Source organism: Pezoporus occidentalis, unplaced genomic scaffold (assembly GCF_034315485.1).
Source record: "Pezoporus occidentalis ecotype Australia unplaced genomic scaffold, CSIRO_AGI_Poc_V1 ctg3, whole genome shotgun sequence".
Lineage (NCBI taxonomy): Eukaryota > Metazoa > Chordata > Aves > Psittaciformes > Psittacidae > Pezoporus > Pezoporus occidentalis.
In genome coordinates, this window is record NW_026914940.1 from 21,286,892 (window position 1) to 21,305,721 (window position 18,830).

Below are 18,830 nucleotides of genomic sequence, written 5' to 3' on the forward strand. Positions count from 1 at the left end.
GATTTGCTGTGGAGATTTTTATTCTCCCTTAAACACGCATGCTTGCCAGCTTCTTGCCTGTTTGCTGTGGCAAACTGCATGGTTTTAGAGGAGTTTATGCACCTTTTCTTAATGCTTGTGGATGTTTTTTGTATTCATGTAATTGCTACATTTGTGGAAGTGTTTGATATATAAATGTGTAGCTCTCTCCCCACATCTTGTTTAATACCAATTAATATGACCTATATGCTTATACAATTACTTTAAATTTTTGTCTTTACTTAGATGATTGGCAGTAGCGAGTCTCTTCTGACCCAGGAATTCCTTCATCAGTCTTTTCACTTGAATTTGTATTAGTTCTGTATATCACAGAATTACATCTCTTAATATAAAGGAGTTTCTTTTAAACAATGTTCTTCCAGTGTTACGATTTCTCAGTCTTTTCTGTCCATGCCCTCTTCTCTTCCCCTACATATTTTCCATAAGTTCTCATATTCTGCTGTGCTTCAAAGTTGTTTTTTTTTTCTTTTCTTCTCTGTTTTCTTTTTTATTATTTTTTCCCTCCTGCATATGGAATACATTGTCTATATATAACACTACAGCACCAACTATTCTTCAGCTCATCTTCTACTTTAATAGTACCCTTGGATATCATTTAGAGTTAACTTGTTATTTCAGTCTTGCAGCAAAATTCCCTGTAATTTTGAGGGTGAAGGATTTACATGTTGCAGCCACCCAGCTGCCCTGCAGTGCATGCGTGGTTGTATTTTCCTGTGCAATGTTCATTGTCAGCCCTATTGCAAGCTTACAGCCAAGTTATGTTCTGAGATCTGCCAGGAGTCTGGGGTGGCTGGATGTATGGGAATGCTGGAGGCTGGAGGAGGGCTAGGTCTGCTTGTGAAAGACAAAGGATAGTGGTAGGAGTGGGTTGAAGGTGGAGGGAGAAATTGTAGGGTGATATTGAGTGATTAGAGATGTGTGAGAGAGAATTGGAGGACAAAATGTGGTGGTGTAATGTAACTGGAGATTTTGTTGCACCTGTCCCTATGTGCATTCACAAAGACGCAAGAGAGGGTGCCCCAGCTCACCCATAGATTCAGTGTTCTGCTGTCACCTGTAAAGGTGAAGTGTTACCATATGCTTCCAGAGTCATATTGACTGTCTGGTTCCTGCTTTTAACTTCTTGTAATTCACTGGCTCATGAGTGGTGCAGTTTAGAGTAGATACTTCATGTGGGTGAAGGACTGATTTTCTACTTTATCCTAGATAACAACATGGCATACTCTAGACAGTAATGAGCATTTGTGTTCATGCTGGTTGCTTTTTGATGAAAGGTGAGCTTTATTGTATTCTGTGGCTGTTTCTGCTTTAGCAAAGGAAGTGGTTTGGACAATGAGTTGGATGTGAACATGCTGCTTTATTGAGCAAGCCAGTGGGAAAGTCGTAATGACAAAAATTGTCATAACTTTCTCCATCTTATGTGATGGTTGATTTAAGTTTTATTGCTGCACTTTAATTAGGCATTTTATTTTCATTGGAGTATGTTTTTCTTTATACTTTCTTTTTCCTTGTCTGCGCACTTATATGAAAATTTGCTTGATCTACTCCCCAACTAAACAAACAAGTAACTTTTTTCTTTCTTTTAGCAAACTGAAAAAGCTAAGTGAGGATAGTTTAACTAAGCAGCCTGAAGAAGTCTTTGATGTTCTGGAGAAACTTGGTGAAGGGTAAGTGCAGCTATTTATAAGGGGATGGAATCAGAGGGAAACAGCATATAAAGCATGTATTGGAATATTAAGTTACAGAGAGAGTGATTGTCCTAAGGAATGCTTTTCTAGACAAGTTTTAATGATAAAGCAAATGCACGTATCAGTAGACTTCCATGCATCTCCTTAGATATTTATGTATTTTTAGATGTCGCTTCTTTATTAACACAGCAAAGGTGCTTGTGCCTGGAGTTAGATACACTACCCCTTGATAAAGACTCATTCTTCAGAGGCATGTCTTTCCTGAGGTCCCTGTAGAACCAAATTTTTTGCAGCCTGAAAAACCCCTCAAACTTCTGCGTGAATATGTGTCCTTGACTTTTAGATATGCGTCTGTGACTTTTAGAGTTTCTGCATAAAGGACATGAGTGGCAGTTTATCTTGTATAAAAAAACCAACAAACCCTCTTTTATTTGTAGGTCTTATGGTAGTGTGTTTAAAGCAATACACAAAGAATCTGGACAAGTTGTAGCAATTAAACAGGTCCCTGTGGAGTCAGATCTTCAAGAAATAATTAAAGAAATCTCTATAATGCAACAATGTGACAGGTAGGTATGACAGTTCTATTCCCTTTCTAAGAGTCTATGTGAAAATGTGTTTGTACTTGTGAATAGAGCTGAAATATATGTAGATGCAAAGGTTTTTATGTGGAAAATTAAAACAGCCTGTGTTGGACAGCTTACTTAAAGGAACCTCTTTGTGGACTTCCTGCTATCCTTAGCTTGGATTTAAGGATGTACAAATAGTCTACATAACAGAAACTGTTGAAAGCATAAGTACTTGCCTCTGCTTAGAATTCTCCATGCTTGCTTCAGTTAACTTGTACCAGCAAGCCGTAAGGTTAATATTTCTGGTAAATGTCCTGGGCCTTGTGAATTCAGAATTGCCTGTTTCAGAAGATAGATAAAGATGTTTCTGGCACACAATGAATGGTTAACTTCCAAAATATAGTTCTATCACTTGCCTTTTTCATGCAGAAACAGACCTTTTAAAAAGTGAACAATCTTGTAATAGTTCTGAAGAAGGACTGTACCTTGCACTTGTTCACAAAACAGTCATCCCATGACTGCTAGTATTGTAGGAATGGAAGCCTTAATGTCAAATGTCTGCAAGGATGGAGAAATTACTTTGCATTTCCTCTATTTTGTGGAGATATCAGTTTCTTCTTTGTGTATTTTTTAGGATAATCTTTTAAGGTGTTGGCTGTAACTTTGAAGTTTGCTGAACTGTAATTTTTAACAACACTTGTGGAGGTATTTTTTGTTGGTGGTTTTGTGTTTTTTTTTTGTTTGTTTGTTTGTTTTTTTTTTTCCTTTTCCCTACTAAGAATTCATCTATTTAGCAAACTTTTTTTCCCAATTTAGTCCCTATGTTGTCAAGTACTATGGCAGCTATTTCAAGAACACAGATCTGTGGATTGTTATGGAATATTGTGGAGCTGGCTCTGTTTCGGACATCATTAGACTTCGTAATAAAACGGTGAGTTTTTTTTTTTATTCATTTTAAAAAAAAATAAGACACTTACTAAAATTAAACTGAATTAAGACAAGAAGCTGGAATAAAAGTCACAGTTACAAGATCTTGGCTGATGCCAAGGAGTATATGTGTGCCTTAGGAAACAAGCTCATGCGGTTGCTGACTATCTGTCCATTCTTCTGTGGAGCAATCAGCAGCAGAGGCAAATGCATTTTAAAATATAATGATCCTTTAAGTTTCTTGAAAACTACAGTTCTGTGCAAGGCAAAACTTCTGGTGGCTTCTCCCCACTACCCTTCCACCTCACAGTGTGTCAAGCAGGCCATTTAGTACATGCATGGTTTGGAAACAAGCATAGAATTGTCTTGCTGTCTCTCAGTAATTAGGGAGCATGGGAAGTAATTGGTTATTTCTTGAGGAATGAGAAGGGATATCAGTTAAGGAATGTGAGAGGGAACCAAAAGAAGGGTTGTATGGAAGAGTCTAAACAGGCATACAACAGCAATAATGTAAAATTGGTCTGGGTGTGCTTTGTACAGAAAGGACAGAATCTGATGTTGGAGGCTTTTCAAGGAATACACCTGTGGTGGAGTAAATATGGACTTCTGTCATAAGTGGCTAGTTGGTTTAAATATAAAAAAGAGGGTGTGAGTAAATGTTCATTTCTGAGAATACTACATGGGTCTCTGCTACCTATCATGCTTGGACAAGAGGGTAGAAATACTGATGAGAGAGATTATATTCCTGGTAGTAAAAACAGGGAAAAGCTTGAAAGGTTTTGTGGTACTGAGTGTCTGACTGAGAAAATAAACATAAGTAAATGTGAAGAGGTATGTTTGGCTTCGTGGGGGAGGCAAAGTCTTTATATACAGGTTCTCAAGCACTTCAGCGTAATGTTTAGAGGTAATTGAGCAAGTAAACTGGTTGCCAAAGATTACGACAATATCAAGGATGAAACACAACTATGAAAATTAGAGAAAGGTAATGGGGCTGCCAGAAGTTAAGAATACTTGTCTAGAAGGAGATACTAAATGGATTATGGTACTTCTTTGTTGAGAAGAGGTACCTGGAGGGAGAGATGAGGTGGAAGGTTTTAAAAACCATGAGTACCATTAAAGAAGTGAGTTAAAATATGGCTATATCTTACTGTTTATTAGAAAACAAGAGTTAGCAGATCCAAAGCAAATATTTTTTCTCTACACATGATGATGAGATCCACTGTATAGTTATAGAAGATCTTATTAGTTGCTACAAGTTTATTTTCAAAAGGCAATTGAGTAAGACAAGGAAAAAATCACTGTGGCTGAACACAAATATTTAGCGGCTGCAGCAGGAAATGCATATGCTTCAGATCTCTAGGAGGGTGAAGCAGACAGCTACCACTGTTTACTTGACATGTACTTACATTTGGACAGGCTGCCAAGCTAGATAGAACTTTCATTTTGGCTTAGGATAGGGTGTGTTCTCGTGCATGTAACAAAAAATCCCGAACAAACACAGAATCATAGAATAGTTAGGGTTGGAAAGGAACTTAAGATCATCTAGTTCCAACCCCCCTTCCATGGACAGGGACAGCTCACACTAAACCATGTCACCCAAGGCTCTGTTCAACCTGGCCTTGAACAACTCCAGGGATGGGGCATTCACAGCTTCCTTGGGCAACCCATTCCAGTGCCTCACCACCCTCACAGAAAACATAAAACATTGCAAAGCAAACTCCTCCATTTCTTATTTTGCCATGTGTATGTCTTGCAAGTTTTGGGAGATTGCGGCAGAGGCTTTTGACCTGTTTGATTTCTCTTGCTCTTTGTGGAATAGTGATCTAATCACCAAGACTGCTGTGTGATGGCAAGTTTGTGACTGTGTTACGGGAATGAGGCTGCTTAAAGTAATTCAGCATTTTGTTAGTGATCTTAAATATATATATATATACACACATACACACATAAAGGAAATAAGAAGTGATTTCACTGTACTTTCCACAAGAAAAAAAAAAGAAATACCCTCACTTGGAAGTTGGGAGGGAGATTCTTACTTTGTCAGAATGTTTATTGATTAGGCCTAGACACACGGGGTTATGTGTTCCTTAATTTTCCTAAGTTGTCAAATGAAGACTGTGGCTTGTCTGGGCCAATAAGAAGTTGATTTTCTGCTTCTCTGTATGTAAGAAAAAGAAACTGAGGAGGAGAGAGTCGGAAGTAGGAACTCTTACTTTAATGCAGGGGTCATTGAGATCATAATTTGGAATCGAGGATCTTAAAGGCCTTTTCCAACCTAAATAATTCTATGATCGTATCAAAATAAGTCATAGGAAAAGCTGGATGTCTCCTCTTATTTGGGGAGGAAACATCACTGTGCATTTGCCCTTATTGCTTATTGCTAAGAATTTGCTGGTCATCTTTTCTGATATCTGTGGTTCCCCATCTTCTTCAAAAGTTTTGTTTGGAAGGTGAGCAACACTGGACTTTAATGGACAAAAAATGACAGAAGTAGAATTCAAAAATAGTTGTTTTTATTTAACAGACTGTTTGGAGCCTATTCATATAGAGAGGTTTTCAGCTTGACAGGAGCCGGTTCTTGTCCAAGATGCCCAGGCTACTACTTTGAAGTTAGATCAACCCCTGGAATTCTGCCTTGAAGCCTTCTAGTGTGCCAGGCAGATCAGCAGCACTAGAGCAAGCTTATAGTGCCTGTTAGCTCATCTGAAGTGTGGTGTTAATCAGTCCAAGGCGACAAAGCTGTTTGTCTAGTTTTGTTTGCTTTTCTCAGAGCCTGATTTGGGAGATAAATATACAGTCAAACTGTGGTATTACAACCAGAAAGGGCAGTTCTGCTGTTATCCTCCAACCTGGCTGATGAGTTTCTTCCTTTTCCATGCCTCAGATGCAGTGATTGTGTGTGGCCACAGGGTGATCTTGGGTAAGACTGGTGATCTATCTCATGGGAATACTTTTTCCTCTCTAGTTCAATCTCCCCACGCACTTGTGGGATAATTTGGGACTTATGGCAGCACAGTGGCTTGATCTGATGCAAGAGGGACATTAGGAATGAGCAGTAGGGAAAGAGAAGGAAAAGAAGGAATGAGACTGACTTTTCCAGTGACAGCTTGCAATAGGTTGAGATAATTACAGTGTGAAGCAGTACTTTAGGTCCTACTGGCTGGTGTTAACATGGGAGAGTGTTCACACACCAGTGACTCTGCCTCTACTGATAATTTAGGGTGTACTTGCTCACCTACTGGATTATCTGGGTTATTCTAATCCTTATTCCAGGGCCAAATTCAGTGACTGTAGCATAGCACATAGTGGCTGTGCAGTGGGTTTATCAGACAAAACCTTATTTGGGGTAGTAGTGTAAGTGATGAGTGTAGCAATGTGCTGCTGTACAAGTGGCATGCTGTCTGGGTTCAGAGGTCCTGCATCTTATATCTAAACTGTGACTTCCTTTACATACCAATTTATTTATCAATTACATTATAATTTATATACATTGCCTCATGTATTCTTATTATCATCTCTTATGTGTTCTTAGCTCATTACTTTTTTTTTTTTTTTCCATGAGTTTAAACTCTGGTAATTCAAATGAATAGTGTATCTGAATCTCTAGATGCTGTGTTTGAATGTCCTTCTGGTTTTGCTTTCTCTATATGCTACCATGGGGGTCCAGGGCAGCCCTTTGTTCCTGCTCTGAGCTAAAAGGACTTTGCTCATAAGATTGTTATTTTGTAGCTTTAAGCAGTCATGTTTCTCAGTAATTTCACAGTTTGGCCTTTGCTGCACTAAAGTGCATGTGTTTTGCAGCTGTAAATTGGCTGTCTAAGACCTAATGACGCTTCTGTTTTTGTTTAAGTAGCATCTATCCCAGTATAACATCCTCAGCTGAACCATATGGATTAACTAATAGCCAGCCAATCCATACACAAAGCCTGAAATTCCTTCTGTGCTGGCTAACTTGTTTAACTGATCTTGGTATCCAGAAATTGTGGCAATGGACAAGTCCATCCTGGATATACTGACCGTGTTTTGTTGGTAACCCTTGAATAAATGGGCTAGTCAGCTGTGTTACTGTTCAGAGTCTGATGTTTAGGGGTCTGAGGATAAGATGGCCAGACTGTAATTCCTCGGTTTATTTTTCCTGCTGTTTTTGAAGATGGTGTCATAAAGGACATCCACCGATTTCTGTAACTTTTTGAAGCTGAGAAGTAGCAGCCTTGGGTTGGCACTAGCCAGCTCCTTGGCACTTTTGGATGTGTCTCATCTGCTTCCATGGATTTGTATTTGTACAATTTATTAGAGTAATTCCTAACACATTCCACTTTGCTGTTAGGCAAAAAAAACTCTACTAAAGACTGATGCAGAGAAGATGCTTGGGAGATTTCTGTGTTTTTTGTCAATAGGTTGACTACCCCATTTAGTAGCAGACCATGCTGCTTTATGTGTCCTTATTAATATGTCTCTGCTTTTCATATAGAGTCATAGAATGTTTAGGGTTGGAAAGGACCTTAAGGTCATCTAATTCCAACCCTCTGCTATGGGTAGGGATGCCTCACAGCACCATTTCAGCCAAGGGCCTGTCCAGCCTGGCCTTGACCACTGACAGGGATGGAGTATTTACCAATTCTTTGGGCGATCTGTTCCAGTGCCTCACCACCCTCACAGCAGAGAACTTTTTTTTTCATATCTAATCTTTAATTTTTTTTTTCCCTTCTAATATGCTTAGCTCATTCAAGATGGTCTCCTGCTCTTCTTGCTCATTATCTTGCATGTCAGAGAGGATTGTTTTCATACTTTGAGGTGGTTGTCCTTGGTGCTCAACCAGCTCTTTGAGGTCTGATTGTCTTTTGGGGGACAGCATGCCCTGGGATCCCACTTACTAGTTCCTTTAACAGTCTGAGGTTTAATGTCTGGAAATCTGGTTCTGCTACTTTCTTTTGTCACTTCCTTCCGTACCTTAACTTCTAACATCTCATAATCACTTGCCAAGGCTGCTGCTGCCATCCCTGGGGAGTTCTTACTCATGAGTAACTGGACTAGTAGAACACTCCCTGTAGTGGGCCTATACAACACATCCAGTAAAAATTATTACTGCTCACTCCTGGATATTCTTGTACCCTGCCATGTTGCCCTCCCAGGATGTATTGACGTTGTTGACACCTCTGTGAACAATGGTCTATGATCAGAGGCTTCTTGCAGTGCTGAGGATGACTTATCTACTTCACCTTTTTGATAGGGTGGTTTGAAGCAGATGCCATGGTGGCATCCACCTTTTGACCTATAAACTCTCAACAAGCTTAAGTTTTCTGTAGTAGAACTGCACGTAGCTGTAAAGCTCAACCCTTCATCCTTCCTGCTTGTGTCTTGTGAGGAGCCTGCATCCATCTCTCACAGTGTTCTGGTTGTGTGATCTGTCCCATTGTGTCTCTAATTCCAGTAACTCTGTATAGCCTGTGCATAGCTCTGCAGCTGTGCACAGGCTGGCAGTTCTTCCTGTTTGCATCACAGGCTGTATACTTTTGTACATGGGGTTTCAGATATACACCTGTCTGCCCTACTTTATCTTGAAAGGAGTGAGAAAACCTCCTCCGGAATCCTTTCTGGTATGTGCTTCGCCATTCTCTGTTCCTGTGCTTACCCAGTGTTTAAAGCTGCACTCACTACATTAGGAGGCCAGTTGGCAAAGTTGCTCTTGACCCCCTTTGTCAGGTAGATGATGTTTTTCCCTAGTAGTCCTTCTTCCTCTGAGATCCTGTGTTCATGAAAACACTAATGCTTTGCTGCTGTTAGCAGGCCTGCTGGTGGAAGGTGGCGATCTGCAGATGCATCTGCTTCTGCTTGAGGCTTTCTTCTTATCTGGCAGGATCAAGACCACCACCACACTGATCCTTGTTCACCTAACACAGGTTATTCAAGGTCTCCCTTGGTGATGCTGTCAATGGGGATGGTATGAGCAGGTGCATAGATTGTGAGCCAAGTGATCTGTTTGCAAATGTGTTTTACATAATGGTAAAATAATGAAAACTCAAATAAATGTTTCCTGCTTGAAAGGCACATTGTACTGACCTTATTCTGCTTTGTCAGCAAAGGACTTTGAAGAGCCAAACTAACTCAGTTGCTGCTCATCTCAACTGTGTATAGACATGACAAATGCATGTCACTGTGCCACTGAATCATAATTAAAAATCTCTTTTCCTGTGTTGTCTTTATTTGCTACACTGCTGAAAAGGCTCTGCATTACTTCCAAGGTTGTACTCAACATCTGGATAGCCAGTTCAGTACTTCATAGATGTTGTATAGCAAGCTGGAACTTGGTAGTGAAGAGTAAGGGCTAAAGAGTCTGCCTTCCATATTCTAATGAGTTCTTGATCTCTCTAAGTGTACTTATTAGTGCTAGCTAATATTGAGCATGTGACCATGGAAGATGCTTGAGATTTCCTGCAGCAGTTTTCCATATGAAGCACTAGATATGTTTTAGATAATTCTGTGTTGCTGCTAGGCTGTAGCAGCCTAGCTATTTTCAAACTTTATTTTTTTCAAAATTTTCAAGACTTTGATTTGTTAGCACCGTCTTGAATTATCCAGTATGAAAATCTTTATTTGAGAAGAGGAGTTGGAGTTTGTTACATATGATAGTTAATAAGCATTACAAAAGGTACTGGGATTATGTTGTCAAAGCCACAAATCTAAAAAAAAAAATGAACACTGATCATCACCTGTGCAGTGAATGGTCATTGTTATATTGTAAAATCACATTTTCCATATGATTATTTGCAGCATGACTTGGGCTCAGTAGGAAGAATGACACTTGCTGCTTTAACTTGCATAGTTGAGTAAAACTGGTAGTTCTCCTGTGGTAGTGAGTTCTTATTCTGTCCATTACTTGTAATATTGAGGTGTCCCTTTACTATAATAAAGGAGGAAGAACAGAAGGGAAGAAGGGATTATCTCCATTAGTTTGAGACGATTACTGAAAGTCTTAGATCAAACTTTTTCATTTTAAGTAACTTAGATGTCATGATTTAGTACCTCACTCAAGACATAGGCTGTGATTTTTGTTTGAAGAGAACTGTCTTCACACGTAGCATGCAGATCTGCTTAAAAATGTCTGAAATGTAGTTGCTCTGAAAGGTGAAGCTTAAGGGAACTGGCTTCAGGAGAGTGTAGTCTTACTGAAGTTCATAGCAGGCAGTGGAAACCAGAATCTAACCTTGATTTCAGGTTAAAGCTGCAAGTATAACAACTCTTTCTCCCTGAAGCTTTCTGCCATATTTCATAAGTTATACTTCAAATATTACAGGTGGGAAGGGTATTGTAGTAACTGTTGTCTCCCTTGCTCGTTTGCTCATCTCTTCTGAATCTCTGACTCTTTCTTAGTCCACCTTGTCTTCACATAAATGAAGGAGGTAGGCCAAGTATGTGATGATGATTAGGTGAGTGATGGTAGAGCTTGATAGCTTTAGGTGGAAGAATGATTATACCATGGTGCCTTTATTTGCCAGGAAGTGGATTTAGCCAGTGTGCTTGACTTGATCAGACTGTTTAGATGCAGTAACCTGATACTTCCTGGAAGCATCAAGCTTAATGTGCATGTATTAGTGTAAAAAGAGCATCTGGGAATGGACTTGGGCAGTTAATACAGTTCAGCTGACCCAGAACCCTTCAGAGAGGCCCTCAGGAAGGAGAATGTGAACAGAGAACCCATAGATAAGTTGTCCCAGCAGTTGCATGGATTAGGTAGTGTGTTCTAGACTGTATAAATGCACTTCTGGTTCTCCCTTGTGGATGACATCCATTTCCAGTTAGACTTAAATATGTGGATTAGCTGGTCTCCTAATAGATGTGTAACACCTGAATTTGCTGTGATCTGCTTTGCTCCAAATTTCCATTTTTAAAGATTGGTTTCATTGCTAACATTTTTTTTTTAATTTTTAATTTTAATCTATAGTTCACATGTGGTTTTGATGATGAAAGATTTGAACCTGCTTCATGGCTGACAGCTGACTGATATTTAGGGGGTAGCACCAGCCCATCAAAGGACTCAGCATACAGCATTGGAATTAGCCAAAAATACTGAGCAGATAAATGTTCCACAGGATTTTAAGTGAGGATCTTGACACAACTGGATGTTGGAAACAAAGTGGAAAGATAATTACTGTGAAATTATACTAAGGTCCAAGGTGTAGAACATGCTGTACTCACAGAATGGTGCTGCATATTTAAAAGCTCAGAATAAGATAACTGTTTTAACAGAAAACATAATACCTACATGGTTTGATCAGCAATAGTACAGTACAAGAACCATACATCCAGGCCAGAACAGCAATACTGACTAAAATATCCCTAGTATTAAAAAATAATTTTCTTTTAATTTTTCTGTGTGGTAGTTATCAATGGCATTACTTGTATGCCAACATCAAGCTACTTGTTAGAACTAGGGAGTACTGGATATTAAGTAGATGGCATGCTGTGTGCTATGGCAAGGTGTATTATGGCCTGGGTCTATACTTAGCTGTTTCCTTTGTGAGTTGAAAGTCCCTTGTAGGGGCACAGACACTACACTTCCTACCTTCCTTGGTAACCTGTTCCAGTGTTTGTTCACCTCCACAGTGAAAAAGTATTTTCTGATGTTCAGAGTAAGCCTCCTGTATTTCACTGTGTGCTCACTGCTTCTGGTCCTGTCACAGCACCACTGAAAAAGGCCTGGCTCTGTCCTTTTTGCATGTTTCCCTCAGGTATTTATATGCATGAGAAGATCCCTCTTGAGCTTCCTCATTTCCAGGCCTAACTCTCCCAGCTCTCTCAGACTTTCCTCATAGGAGAGGTGCTTCAGTCTCTTGAGAGTATCTGTAGCCCTTTGCTGGGCTCTCTCCAGTGTGCCTGTGTCTCCCCTGTATTGTTGAGCCCAGAAATGGACCCAGTACTCCAGGTGCAGCCTCACCAGTGCTGAATAGAGGGGAAGGATCACCTCCCTCCACCTCTGTCAACACTTTGTGTAGTGCAGCCCAGAGTACCATTTGGCTTCTTTGCAGCACAAAAAAATACTTAAATACCATTTAATATTGTGCAAAAACATCTGCAGAAGACAGTTTTGGTCTACGGAACCAACATAACTAAAACTTTCTGTGCAATGCTTTGTATGTCCAATAGGGGAAGAAAGGGTCTATGTATGGCTCAGCTGCTAGACTGCTATGGTTCAATAGTTTGTGGTTTTGGAAGTAATTTTTTTTTGAGAATTTTGTAATTGTGTGTTTTCAGTAGCATGGATAGGTAGTGTCTGCTCTGCACAAAGCTTCAATTGCACAAAAATCATCAGGTTATTGCATGGTAGTGTTCAATATGGCAGTACATCATTTTCTGAGAAGGTAATCTTGTTGAGGGAAGGTGAGTGTACTCGGCTTGTTGAGTAAGGCTGGAAATTAATTTTGTCCTAAATATTATAAGATATTAAAGCTAAACGTTATCTCTGTGTATTATTATGCATATACGTGTCTGCGTTTAGCAATAATATGAAGAGTGACTGCATCAGGTTATACAGATGATGATGGTAAGTGTGTATGTTCCTGATAAAACACTGCTTGTGCTCTCTGCTTACTTCTTAGAGGTGATGCTCACCCCTATGAGCTTCTGTGACCACTAGATGTATTTTGATAATACTTAAATTACTTCTGTAACATGTAGCCATGCTATAGCTTTCCTTTATTGCTGGTCCCCAGATGGTGCATCAGGCTGCAGTACTCTAGAACTCACTTTCTTCTGCTTTGCTGGATTCTCAGGCCGTAGCTTTTGGTACGGTTGTTCTGTTGCCCTCTCCTTTTGAGAGCTGGATTTTGGCATGCAGCTGCAAAAGCACTTCTATATCCAGAGCTGGTCCAAAGATCTCTATGTGGTTTAACTACTAATTTTTCAAGAACTAAAGCTAGGGATTAAGCTCATTAGGAACACAATTTACTGAAGAGGGACCTTCTCTGAGGACCCTTCTAATCAGTTTCTCATAATACTTATTTCTAGATAAAGCGGATAAGTTGTTTGCCTTTCTTGTTATGCATTTGTCAATGCTTGGGATTGTTTTTTGATACATGTTGAGGTTTAACTGCGTGAAAGTCTTTGGAGATTGTACAGGACACTGTATTGTTTCTGAATTGGGGTGGATTTGGCAAAGCTCTGGCAGAAAGTGTTAACACTCAGCATGCCGTAAGCCATTCATGATACATGTTAATAGCTGGAGTTTAAATTGCCTGTAGTGTGTCTTCAGATAATCACAGTTTTAGTGTATTTCAGATTATTAACTCACATGCTGAGGATTGTCTCATTCTCTCTATGTCCTTCTGACCATGCTTCGGTTTTATCTTATAGTTGATTTAAAGTACCTTCTTGCTTGACTCCGTATTGCACCAAGGATGTAAACCCATCAGTGCTGGGAAAACAGTCTTGTTTGAACTGTGCATAGCAGGGTTTTCAGTTCTCCTAGCATACAGTCCTTTGAAGCAGCATAGCAGTCAGCATAAAGTAGCACAAATAAGAGCTTTGAGCAGCATGCCACTGAATAGAAACACTGGAAGATCTTGGAGATAAATGGCAGGCAAGGAATTCATAATGCGCAGTGGAGGTGGTAACTGCTCGCTGTGGAGCTAATGCCACCATCAGTTTCATCCTCTGCCTGCATACAGAGAGGTTTATAAAAGTCACTAGGTCTCTTTGAGCGTAGCAACGCATGAACTTATTTGGAAAGCAATGCCAATTTGAGCACCTCCTGCTCCGCTACATCCTTGTTGACTGTGCCACAAATTGAATCAAGAATCAAGGAACTGATTTGTTGGGAAAAATAATTTGGCAGACAGTTTATTTTTAACTAGGGTCACAGTTTTTCAGTGGAAGGACTGACACACAGTGGGAATTACTGCAATAGGTTGCAGTGAAATGAGGGATTCAAGCTTGGCACTGCTGTTAAGTAAATGTATGTGTAACTGCACCCTTGGGCTCCATGCCCAGGTTTTATGAGACTGGATAGAAGCTGGAATAGGGAAGTGGTTCTGCTTGTTAAATAATTAAAACTTGTTATGAGCAACCCAGGCACAGATAATCTTGCTGACTAATCATTTTTTCCTTTCTGTTGAGTCATTTTGTTGGCTTAGAGTGACTCTGAGTGGGGCTTCTTGTTTCTTGTGGGCTGTGTGTTTTTTGGAGAGAGGTGCGGATGTGTACCAGAGCTTTCAAAACTGAAACTGGAAGGAATTGCTATTGCTCAGTTTAATTTATATGTAGGATTGGAAAAATAGAGAAAGAGGGAAAAAATGCAACCCAGTGTTGCAGCCAAATTAGAGTATTCATCTTAAGTGTTGCAGTTTCTTGCATTTCTAAGAATGTGTGAAGTTCATTTGCTTAGCTCTTACATTAAAGCATTGATGTGCCGTAATTGAACAGTGTTTCCGTTGCGTGAATAGTTTCTTTGTATTTCCGTGAGAAATTGAATCATATGGAATGAATTGTGTGTGATTTTTTTTTTCTTTTTTTTTTTTTTTTTTGCTTGTATTCTAGAATAAATGTTGATGAAAATCTGAGAAGTATTCTCAGAGGGTCTAGTACTGGCAAAAGATTCACTTTTAGCTGTTTCTCTAATAACACTTGTTCAGGAGTTTGTGTTCTTATTATACTGATGTAGAGTAATGAAGATAAACAACTCTGGTAGCTGATGATTTGTAGTTTATGCAACAGATAACTGAAAATAAAGTGCTTTTTTTTTTAATTTATTTTTTTTATTTTCCACATTGTATTTTCTTTGGTAATGAAATGTCTGTCACCCTGTTGCTAGTTGGTATCTGCAGCTTATTGTATCATTTGTGATAATATATGAATTCTGCAACATATTAAAGTAGTAAATAAGAGAAGCATTTTGAACTACCCAGACTACACCACTTCTTTATTTATAATAGGTATTTAGTTAATCATTGAGGTGTTTTATAAGCTTTAAAACTGAAGTTTGTCTGGTCTGCTTAAAAAAGTCAGGTTACAGAGTTCTAGTGTTTCCTTTGTGGTGCATGTGTAGAATTCAATAAATATCCCTGTTGCAATTTTATTTCTCTTAAAAAAAAAAAAAATTGAGTTCAAATTGAGGAATTATCAATTCTTTCAAATTAGCAATTATGTTTCTCAGTTTGTATTCAGTTACTTGACTAATTTTAGAGTACATTTCTGTTCATCCTGACTGAAGAGTAAACAGCAAACATGATGTGAATGAGAGCTGGGTATAACTATGCAAAATGTATTTTTCATTTTGGGCACTCTAAAAGTTCTAAAGAGCCTCAAATATTCTGCCTTAATTCTCAGAAGTAACTGAAGGCCATGTTATCAGTAAGGAGCATAAAGAAATCTCTTAAAAATTCAGCATGGCTGTAGAAGGTAGTATTATGCACTGGTAAATGTGATGTAAAGCAACATGTTTTCTCAAAGACCAGAACACACCACAACTACTTTGAAAGTTATGGGCTGACATATTTCATTATCTTCACATGGTGGTAGCTGTGCGGCATGCCTTATAAAATATATTTAGGGCCAGCTATGTTAAGATTTCTGTTGATTCAATTGTACAATTTTTATAGCATAATTGTAATACGATATAACATAGCTTGTGTGCTATCTACACTTAAGGACTAACAGGAAACCTTTGCCTAGACAGCAAACTAATCAACATTGTTGGTAGACATTTTAAAAAATGTGATATTTGTGGCTGAAATTGAAGAGCCATATATTCAGTCTGATTGTATTTTCCTATGAGGATATCATCTAGCAATTGTTGAGTGCAGGTAATTTAAAATGAACCCAGAAGTGCAGAGTACACTCATTCTCTGCATCATTTGTCAACAAGAAAAAGAATGATGTAAGAAAAAGTCCATAGTACCTGTTTGGAATCCTTTCTTAGTCATTTCTGTAATTGTCTACTGTTAAAGGAACTGATAATAGTTACTGGCACCTTCCAGCATAAGAGTACCATGACATCTTAGTTGGTAGGGATTAGTTTTCAGGGCTGAGCGGGGTTTGGGGATGGTCATTGGGGCACATATGTATGCGTGTAATTCTACAGCTTTGTGTCAGTATGGAGCACAGGCAAATTGAGAAATACTTGTTTTCAAAAATTAGCATTTACTTACATTCCATATACAGTGAAGGCACTATCTGTAAAAGGAGTATCTTACTTGAGAAACGTCAGTAAAAAAATAGTTGGGAACTGTTTGGGTGTTTGTATTTGTGCATGCTGTTTTATCTCCCTGCAGATAATAACTAGCAAGCTATCTGCCTGCCAAATATATTTTTCACAAGCTTTGTGATAATTATTTCATTATTTTCTGTACTCCTTTATCACTTTTATCCCTTGCTTTTTTGTGTGGGGTTGGTTTTTTTGGTGTGTTTTTTTTTTTTTTTTTTGGTGGAGAAGCTCTTTATTCATCTCCTCTAACTTGTAAATTACTGGCAACGAGAAACTAATGGTATTGCCGTTAGGAATAACTGGTGGACAAAAGCTGGATACTACTAGATGTCTACTAATTGTAAGTGTAGGAGGCATATCATATGCTGGAATTGGAGAAATAAAGAAAACATGACATTCATTTTATCTCTTTCCAATGTAGAACTGTGCTAGTATGTTGGGCAAACTGTGTAATGAACTTAAGGGCATGGCTACTTGAGGAATAGCTCCAGCCTTCCACTGTTGAGAAAGGACTATATCTCTTCTACCAGGGAAGTGTTCTGGTATGTGCCATCTAGTCTAGTGGTGACCGCCATTACCTTTTTGATGAAGGTAATGCTGAACTTGACATTTAATATGTATGATCTAAGTGACAAATGTATTAGTTGTTATAGAAACTGCAGCAGTCTTTATGAAGGATGTCAACATCTAAAAAGTAGTAACTATTGATTGACAGTAGGAACTTTTGTTTGAAAGAGAATACTGCATATTCTGGCATCTGATCTGCATAAATCAGTCCCTTCTCTAGTTTTGTAGCTTGCTTGCTCTAATTGGACTCTATAGACTTGTAAGAATCTAGCAGTATGGATCAAGTTAGTAGGTCATAGTTTTGAATTGTAAGTGGTATTGGGATATTCCTGTGTAAAAATACCTAAGGTATGTTGTCAGTATTTGTAATAATCATTATGAAATTATCATGTTTTAAATAGTTCAAATATATGGACTCTGTGTATGATTTTATATTTTCTTGCAGCTAACAGAAGATGAAATTGCAACTATTCTGAAATCTACTCTTAAAGGACTTGAATACTTGCACTTTATGAGAAAAATACATAGAGATATAAAGGCTGGAAATATCCTTCTTAACACTGAGGGACATGCAAAATTAGCTGATTTTGGTGTGGCTGGCCAGTTAACAGTAAGTACCTGTGGAAAGATAAATTTAAAATGCTTTAGTGCGCCTAACTGCGTTGTTTTGTTGTGCATTGAATTTTGTGTCTGAAGAGTGTCTGACTAGTGGTAGAGCTAACATTCTTTATTGTGATGAGTATTTAATGTATTGTAAGGCTATTTAGTTTTTAGTTTTTTATTTTTATAACCCAGTGTACTTTAAGTGCCTGAGGAGCCCGCTTTAAACTTTTGTTTGGGGTTTATGGTCATTGTCACCTGTTCAGCCTCTATATGCAGATGGGCCGATTCGGTTTGGTCTTAATTGGAAGTCACTGCCATTTGACCTTTTGGGTGGCTAATTTAACTTTTAAATATAGAATTAATATCAAAAGAATCTGAAAAAAAGCATCACTGTTTTAATTGCATAAATAATATAATTACAGGATACAATGGCAAAACGTAATACTGTTATAGGAACTCCGTTTTGGATGGCTCCTGAAGTAATACAAGAAATTGGCTATAACTGTGTGGCAGACATTTGGTCCCTTGGTATCACTTCAATAGAAATGGCTGAAGGAAAGCCTCCGTATGCAGATATTCATCCAATGAGGGTGAGTGTGTGTGGTGATGTTTCCTTGTTTGTTGTATTAGAAAATCAAAAACATAAGACTGGAATCATAAAACTGGATGTTTATGGACAAAGATTTTTAAGACTAAGGATTTTCACTTGCTGTCTTGCTTCTTGTTTACTGCAGTTTGTTTTAACACATCTCTGAAAGATTTCAGAATGCCTTTATTCCCACTTGAGGGAGAACTAAAGCTCTAACTGCTTAATTGACTTGAAGGCAACATACAGAGCCTGTTCCATACTGTACCTGGAGCGTTCTGTAGCCAAGAGGCATTCTCCTTTGAAAGGGAGTTTTGAAGTAAAGATGACCTAAAGAAGAATTTGGAGTTGTCCTATGCGAGCACTGCTGATATTTGTAACCCTTGACAATTTTTATTTACTCCTGACTCTTAAACTCTGTTACTGAATTAGTTTACTTCTTGCAAAATAAAATGTGAATAGAATTAGTTGCTTTACAAAAAATAGTAGTTACAAAGGAATTATTTGGAGAAGTTCATGGGGAACAATGTTTTGCTAGGAATAACTGTTGCCACTGTTACTCATGTATCTTTTTGAAATGGGCTATAGAATAGCTACACTGATTGCACTGAGCATCAGTAAATACTCTGTTCTTGAATTTTTTATATCCAAAGCAT

At 38.5% G+C, this 18,830-nt stretch overlaps 1 protein-coding gene across 6 annotated transcripts in view; it reads left to right on the forward strand.

Moving 5' to 3' along the window:
• The window catches only part of STK3 (serine/threonine kinase 3), a 124,906-nt gene that overhangs the window by 6,300 nt on the left and 99,776 nt on the right, over nt 1-18,830 (forward strand). For all 6 annotated transcript variants that reach the window (XM_062627336.1, XM_062627340.1, XM_062627337.1 and 3 more), the window contains exons 2-6: nt 1,626-1,706; nt 2,165-2,293; nt 3,110-3,224; nt 17,431-17,595; nt 18,011-18,178. In XM_062627336.1, coding sequence (XP_062483320.1) covers nt 1,626-1,706; nt 2,165-2,293; nt 3,110-3,224; nt 17,431-17,595; nt 18,011-18,178 — 658 coding nt within the window. The remainder of the gene's footprint in view (nt 1-1,625; nt 1,707-2,164; nt 2,294-3,109; nt 3,225-17,430; nt 17,596-18,010; nt 18,179-18,830) is intronic.